The 7,967-nt window shown below is 45.4% G+C and overlaps 1 protein-coding gene across 1 annotated transcript; it reads right to left on the reverse strand.

Moving 5' to 3' along the window:
* Positions 1-317: 317 nt before the first annotated feature.
* On the reverse strand, positions 318-7,930 carry GZF1 (GDNF inducible zinc finger protein 1). The gene is made up of 5 exons (XM_010173754.1): positions 6,574-7,930; positions 4,183-4,277; positions 3,004-3,171; positions 1,328-1,485; positions 318-811 (listed from the first exon to the last, which is right to left on the reverse strand). Exons 1-5 carry the CDS (start codon positions 7,914-7,916, stop codon positions 455-457), a joined length of 2,121 nt encoding a protein of 706 aa, XP_010172056.1. The 5' UTR covers positions 7,917-7,930; the 3' UTR covers positions 318-454.
* Between the last annotated feature and the right edge of the window lie 37 nt (positions 7,931-7,967).

Below are 7,967 nucleotides of genomic sequence, written 5' to 3' on the forward strand. Positions count from 1 at the left end.
AGGGAATAAGCAATTAATTTCACTAAGCTGCTAGGCTGAGAAACACAACATAATTTCTCTTGATTGTATGTGTGTCATCAAATCAAATGGAAATCAAACTCCCACCTTCTTTATAACCTATCTGAATGTCGGTACTTACTTTCACTGCAGGCCAGGCAGGGCAAACAAGTTGAACTACACCCTTCTATTCATAGGGAATAAGCTTCCTGGGGCTTCTGCCTCCTTTGCCACCACCCCGGTGCGGTGTTACTCTGTCCTGCCTTCAGAGGATGGAGCTGTACACCTTGGAGGTGGATAAGGAATTTTTTGAGGAAATTCTGGAAATCCAGTGTATGTCTTTCACGTCTAGCCCTGCTTCCTTGTAACAGCTTCCCCTAGTTCCCTCAGTAGGTTATTGGCAAAGTCAAAGGACTACACCAAGGGTGCAGCTTAAACTGGATTTGTAAATACCAAATTATTCCATATTGACCAGAGCATGAAGCTGTGGCTGAATAGAGTCTGTCTGTGTATGCAGGACTGTCAGCTCACTTAAAGTGGTAGCTATGAGGGCTTCCTGGGGTCCCGGAGTCCCATCTGACTTACAGTCTGTTCCCATGGCAGCACCGTTGTCATGCAGTGCTGTCACACTCCCCGGGACAGCAGCCAGGTTTTGATAGTGGCCATTTTCAGAGAAAGAGAGCAGCTTCTCTGGTATTTTAGGTGACACGTCATATTCTTCGTCAGGAAGCTCTGTTTTGTGACCTTCATCACTCTTAGATGCTCCTTCAACAATGACAAGGAAGGACTTCCAGGGCGTGTTTTTATCGTGTATCTGAAAAAAATAACCCAAAACCAGAAAGTTGAACACATGATGATGGCCTAGGAAGCAAAAGCTCAGATCCAGCTCATACCTGATGCTGCTAGAAAAAAGGTCTCTCTTTTCATCCCACATAACTAGGCCAAAACTAGGTCAGTGTACATCCAGGCACTGATCTGTGCTCCTGGTGAGCTTCCTCTTTTCATAAAGCATCTAATCGGTCCAGCAAAGAGCCTGGCCCAGAAAGTGAACTCTGTCACTTGCCAGTTGCATGGGGAACACGCTCAGAGGAACAAATCTGTGACTGAACAGTCCTCAGGCGTGACCTACATGGGCTACGCTACAATGGCTCAAGAATGGCTTCACTGCAGACTCAGGACTGAACACAAGCCACATCAGAGAAAGGACAACATGCTAAATCCAACAAAAGCCTGACAGGAAGTCCCCTCCAGGCCTGACAAGAGTTGACAGGTGAGTACGTGGCCATGGAAGAAGGCTCTAGGGCTACAAGGCAGTGGCAACGGTCCTTACCGAAGTGTGCCGTCGGAGGGTGGACTTGTCCGTGAAAGTTCGCCCGCAGGCGTTGCACATGAAGGGCTTCTCCCCGGTGTGGATTCGATGGTGACGCTGCAGCGCGTTCAGCTGCGTGAACTGCTTACCACACTGGTCACAGCAATAGGGGCGTTCACCTGAAAGCAGGGCACAGCACTGAAGTGGTTGACGTAACTGTATTACAAGTGTCACTTGCCCGGGAACCTCAGGTAACCCTTCTACTTTGTGAATGGATAAGGCACGCAAAGCATCTTCAGGAAAAAAACATGTTTTCAGAATTCTCAGAAACGGGTAAATTCTGACACATCTGAAGTAAGCAGATACTTACAGAGGATGGGCTAGACCCACAGCCTGCATCAATCTGTGCAGCCACTGAAGCCCCCACATTTTGTACATGTATTTTCCATTAGCAACTAAAGTCCTGTCCCAGAATACAAGCTTTGCTATTTACAAGGTAGGTTCCGTGAGCACGAATGAGCTGCACATAACCACTAAGCTACCTCCAAATACATCATAAACCGTCTTGCTGCACTCGCTGTATTAAGCACTTTTTTGAAATGACCAGAGGGTCAGAGAGCCTCCTGTTTACTCCTTCCTTGGCTAAGGTAGAAAAAGGGATATTGAAAAAAATTCAGAAAGTTTTTCAGAAAAAGAGATGACACTTCAAAACAGGAAAAAACGGTTAACATTGGCACTACCATGTCCCCTGCTCCCCCTACAGTAACGCCACGCTAGACACAAAGATGCAGGAAGTAAAGAAAGAGCAAGGCAGGGCAATCAGACAAGAATTTTGTTAACAGAGAATATTGTCGAGGGTGCTTCCTACAGGGTGGTGCTGGATGAGAAAGTGGTGTGTTTATTACATGATGAAAGTAACATGAGTATTTGCAACCTGCTGTATCGCTGAATAATGTGGACTTTGAGAGAGTGGATAAGAAAATGTAAGAGAGAAAGCATGTCTAAGATTCCATGGGAGGGATGAAATTCAGAGCTAGCACTGGGAAGAAACCAGAGATCGCTGTCCTTCTAAAGAGGCAGGGTAAGAGAATGGAAAATGGAGGGCAATGCTAAGGTTGCAAAGAGTGAAAGTGACTCTAAGGTTGCAAAGAGTGAAAGTGACTGTTCTCTTGTCCTTCCACACTGACACAAAGCCGAGGTGACTCCAACAGCACCATTGGAAAGTCAGTGTTATTGTACTGATGGTCACTGCTTTCTACTAAAAAAAAACAAACCCCAAAACAGGAGCAGGTGGGAATAAAACAGACACTGAAGAGAAAATGCAAGCAGAGGAGAATGCAAACATGAAAGGTGAGCAAGCAGACAAGAATGAGATCAGCACTCTGCAGCACTCTGCTCAGAGCTCAAACAGACAGTTCTTCAGTCAGTAATAATCCTGGCAGCATTGTTAACAATATCTGCATCGCTCTGGGAAGTGTTTCAGAGAATTGCTGTAACTCAGTAAGGAAAACAAGGAGTACCAGGAGAAGGGAAGTGGGTGAAAGAACACTGCAGCAAGAATCAAAATGTGCGTTCAGAGTAGGAATTGAAGTATTGGGAAATCCTAGTTGAGAAATTTCTTCTCTGAATTATGCAACTGTGAGGTCTACACCTTTTAATTGTGGTGGTTTGTTTGAAACAAAAAGAGCACCTCCTACCTGTGTGAACTTTTATGTGCTGGTAAAGCGAGTTCCTCTGTGCAAATGTTCTGAAGCAGACTTCACATTTGAACGGTTTGGATCCAGTATGGATTCTGTTATGGTGTTTCAAGTACTCCTTAGAGGCAAAGCTCTTCCCGCACGTTTCACACATAAAAGGCCTTTCCCCTACAGCAAGGGCAAAGAGGGGAATTAAACCAACATAGCATTTGAGAATGTTATTAAACATCACAGGCACAAAATAAATGCTATTAGATACAAATGAACCACATGCCAGCCTCATAAAAGGATCTGAGCCGGCCAGTGACAGCAGTGATCCCTGCACAAGGCGCGGAGCTTTCCTGCAGGAAACCTGCATAAAACCCTCCAAGTGCAAGGGCAACCACACTATCCAACAGTGATACCCCTACTCAGTACAGGAAAAGCCCAGGGAAATCTGCAGCTAGCAGTCTTCTCACTGTCTCCAGAGTATTCTGGCTTGCTCTCATCATAAAAGCAACGCTGCATGCCTCTGAGGAAAGGCCTTCACCTGTAAGCAGTCAATTTTAGTTATATGCGTCTTGAAAAGTGTTCTTGGAATTCTATTTCATTGTAATTTAATGTTTTCTGCTACCCACATTTAGTTACCAGCAGAAGGCAGACGATTTTGAAGACAGGCCAATTAAGAGACGCAAAAGCACCACACACAACTCGCAGGTGGTACAAAGGGTCAGTTCAAATCACCACTTTATACTATGAAGGACACCCAGGAGAAGAACATGCGCTTTTAAAAAGATTTCTCTGCAGAACAGAACCAGCCAAGACAGCTGTTTTACATTCCTTGGGCTAATGTTCCAGACTTAGAGAGAAGTTATTTTTCTCTTAAGAATTCAACTAGATTTTTTATTGATGACAGATCTTAGGATACTGAAGACTATCCAAAGCAGCCTCAGTCCACACTTCAGACGTCAGATCCCAGCCAGATGGGAACTCTGCTTCTCTTGATCAACTTCTTTTACCTTCTCCACTGTCTGCCTATCTCAGGAACCTTTCTCAGTAAAATTATGTCCAGGGATGAAAAAAAATCTATTTTATATCAAAAAAACAACAACAAAAAGCATTTTCTGAATGAACACAAGATCTCTTGGTTTCACAGCAGGCCTCCTCCTATAAGTAGTACATTGCAAAAGAAAGCCTTACCTGTGTGACATCGTTTGTGGTATATAAGCATGTGATTCTGAGTGAACCTGGCACCACATTCATCACAGACAAAAGGTTTTTCACCAGTATGGATTCTGAAATGAGAAAGCAGCATTAAAGCACCGAGGTGATCTCTTTCCTTCGCAGCACAATGCAAGTCCTGGCTGCTCTCTGCAGAGTGACTGTATGCCTGCACAAGATTTTCGTGTCTTTTGAAAACACCTTCAGCTGGGCCAAATTCTGCATCGTGATTTCTGCAGTGCTGCTTTTACTGCTCGATCACACATGCGCTGTATGGTCAGGGCCCAGATCCAGAAATTTATTTAGGGTAAAACCAAAATTTTAAAGGTAAAAATTGAGTACTGTTTAGAAAACTTGCATCCAGATAGACAGACTGAAAGAAAAATGTAACTATCTTGGGATCTGATGTAAAGCAGGTATCTTTGTATTGCTGACACTATCAATAAAACATTCTACACAGAACACAAGTGATGTGTTCCCAGCCATGCTGCTCTTGCAGGGACATCAAGGAGAGAGTTACTTGCTACTCTGGAACAGGTGGCACCCAAGGAGTGGAATAAAATGATGCCACTTCTATACAGTCACTTTTCTTGCTGTCACCCCAAGCCTGCAGCGTGGTGTCCTGAGGAAGGCTGCATGTACATGGAGGGCAGTTTACAGAACTGCTGCCTATACCAGTATTCCAGTTTCCTCGAGCTTAAATTCTGAGCCTGTGCATCTGAACAGTGCTGCAGGAACACAGCCAACACAGTTTTCATGGCAATACATCAACAGGAGGAGCACAGATGTGAAAATATATACAAAAAGACTGTCACAATACACGTTAGGACAGCACTGAGTTTCCAGCAATCAACAAGCTTACTGAATAGCCATGGTGGTACGCAGTGGAGGAGAAACTCCACTTATGCCAAAACCTCACTTTTTAAGCAGCACAAAGCAGTTCCTTGCAGTTAGGAAAGGACACACGATGAAAGAGAGATGCCATCAGCAGTAACATCATAGCAGCACTCTAGCAGAAGTTTGCTTCTCCCACTGGGAGTAAACCCACTGACTTCAAACGGGGCAGTGAAACAGAGTGGCTAAGGAACCGTTCTGCCTTGCAGGAAAGGTAGAGGACTATGAGGACAGGCTGAAAGAGTTGGGGCTGTTCAGCCTGGAGAAGAGAAGGCTCCAGGGAGATCTTATAGCGGCCTCCCAGTACCTGAAGGGGGCCTACAAGAAAGCTGGGGAAGGACTTTTCATAAGGGCAACTAATGACAAAACAAGGGGAAATGGGTTTAAGCTGAAAGAGGGGAGGTTTAGATTAGATATTAGGAAGAAGTTCTTCACTGTGAGGGTGGTGAGACACTGGAACAGGTTGCCCAGAGAAGCTGTGGTTGCTCCTCCCTGGAAGTGTTCAAGGCCAGGCTGGATGAGGCTTTGAGCAACCTGGTCTAGTGGAAGGTGTCCCTGCTGATGGCAGGGGGGTTGGAACTGGATGATCTTTAAGGTCCCTTCCAACCCAAACTAGTCTGTGATTCTATGAAATGCCCTCTAGGAACACGCTGGCACTCCTGCAATCTCTTTTGGGATCTGCGTCGCAGAACTTTGGGATATTTCTTCTATACCTCCCTCTCCATACTTACTCCCTGGCTGTAATCTGAACTCTGATTGCAGACACCACTTTGCTAGACTGATAAAAGCAGGCTAAAGCCCTCAACAGCTAGAATTTTTGCCTTGATAAAAATGTCTCCCCCATGAACTTTCAAGACCATGCGTTTGCACCTCCACCTTTGCATCTCACTGCAATTTAAGCACTACAACTGATTTCATCAGCTCTGTGTGGGTGTCTTTGGTGCTTCACTCACCTCCAGATGGTGACGTGTCAGCCTGTTTCTAGTCACATATCAGTTGTTTTCTACTCTTACCACCCAAATCTGGTGTTCTTCAATATAATACGTGGCCAAATCTTTTTAGAATATTTCCATACTTATTGTATAACCTTATTCTATTGACTATAAAGAGGCATCAAATTAGCTGAAATAATCAAAGCCCTAATCCTACAAATAACTCAGCACAAGGGTTGCTCTTCTCATGTGAAACGTCCCATCGACTCTTAACAGGTCTACTCCCCTGAGAAAAGTGAACTGTGCACTTGAGCAGCAGCAGACCTCAGCCCATGCACCTCTGCTTTGGCTTAAAGAAAATTAAGGCAACTCCCTTAACCTGAAAAGGGCTGGGGTGTGGGGAAAGCTATGAGAAAAGGAAATATGGACACTTCCCAGTCAGTCACGTTTTACACCCCCACTTCACTTGAAGGCTCAAGGTGTGTTCCAGGGGATTCTGCTTCTCCCCCCAGAATCTAACAAGGCCAGTTAAGTCTGTTCATACCTCATGTGTGTTTTAAGTGCAGAAGGCTGAGAAAATTTAGCCTCACACTCTGTGCACCCATAAGGCTTGTCGCCTGTATGCGTCCTTTCATGGAGCCTCAAGGCAGTTTTGGAGCTCAACCCCTTTCCACACTGTTGGCACTGATGACGTTCCCCACCACCCTCATGAACCTGGAGAATGTGCCTCTTGACGTCCTTCTTCCTCTTGAACTTCTTACCGCAGAGCTCACAAGGGAAGTGGCGCTCGCTGCTGTGGACATGGCGCTGGTGGCTTTTTAGGTTGCACCGGTTGGCAAAGGTCTGACTGCAGGTTTCACACCGATAAATGATTTCGGCTGCGATGCCGTGGCTGTGCTTTATGTGCTTGAGAAAACTTTTCTCATACAGGAATTCCTTCTCACACGTGCTGCACTTGAAGTTACTGCCTCGTTTCTTTTTATCCTCTTCGGATTTTTTCAGGTTTTCTTCCATTTCAAAACTGCCATCGTATTCTTCGCTTTCAGGTTTGATGTTATCTGCTTGCTCCTCCTCCCTCTCTGTATCACACATATCCTGCTCTTGAGGATATCTGTTTTCTTCAACAGCAACCTCTGCATTCTTCTGCTGCTCTCTCAGCCGCCTTGTGTATTTCTTCTTCGGGATTTCCACAAAGACTTTCCTCCCAGCCAATCTCCCACTTGCCCTTCTGATTTTGGCATAAGGAGGCTTCATCACTTCTTTCTTTTTGTCCATTTTCTCTTTTGATTTGGTAGCTGGCATCTCAGGAGACACTCCATTGCTGGGCCTGTCTACTGGGGAATCTGGAGGATCCAGAGGACAGTCTGCCTGGTCAGCTTCTGCCACAGCAGCTGCTTTGGACTCGAGCAAAATGCTTGGCTGGGTAGTGCTCTCTTCCTCAGAGTTCTGTGATTCAGAGAAGTTTTGCAACTCCAACAGCACTGATTCAAGCATCTGCTTCTTTAACTGAAAGCAGGTTTCCGAGAGGTCCAAGCACTTGAGCTTTTCAGCTATTTCTAGCATACGCTGCACTCTGTCTTCTTCCACTTCTACCTTAGCAGTGTAGACAAACTCAAGAAATGAAGCAAAATCAGCAACCTGGACCTCGTTCAAGAACACGTTGGTCCTTGGGCCATCCATGCCTTTCTCATTAAGGAACACCTCCTTGAAAAACTTGCTTGTTGCTGCCAATACAGCCTTGTGAGCAACAAACTCTGCCCTAACGCCTTGATACTCCACGCTGACAGTCACGTCGCAGAGGTGGCCCAGGAGACGCAGCTGATGCATTTCATTCAGCAGGTTGATAGGAGAGGACTTGGATTCCAGTAAAACTGCATTACTTTCCATCTTCCTTCTCTCTGCAACAAAACTGTCAACAACATTGCACGTTAGGTATGT

This window comes from Antrostomus carolinensis, unplaced genomic scaffold, assembly GCF_000700745.2.
Source record: "Antrostomus carolinensis isolate BGI_N321 unplaced genomic scaffold, ASM70074v2 scaffold42588, whole genome shotgun sequence".
NCBI classification, from domain to species: Eukaryota; Metazoa; Chordata; class Aves; order Caprimulgiformes; family Caprimulgidae; genus Antrostomus; species Antrostomus carolinensis.

What these genes read in the sequence shown, in the direction of transcription:
- GZF1 (XM_010173754.1), bottom strand. Translation starts at nt 7,916, where the DNA reads ATGGAAAGTAATGCAGTTTTACTGGAATCCAAGTCCTCTCCTATCAAC. An exon ending in GCACTTAAAACACACATGAG is followed by an intron (nt 4,278 to 6,573) that starts GTATGAACAGAC and finishes TTCTCATTTCAG; the next exon opens with AATCCATACTGGTGAAAAAC. An exon ending in CCACAAACGATGTCACACAG is followed by an intron (nt 3,172 to 4,182) that starts GTAAGGCTTTCT and finishes CCCTTGCTGTAG; the next exon opens with GGGAAAGGCCTTTTATGTGT.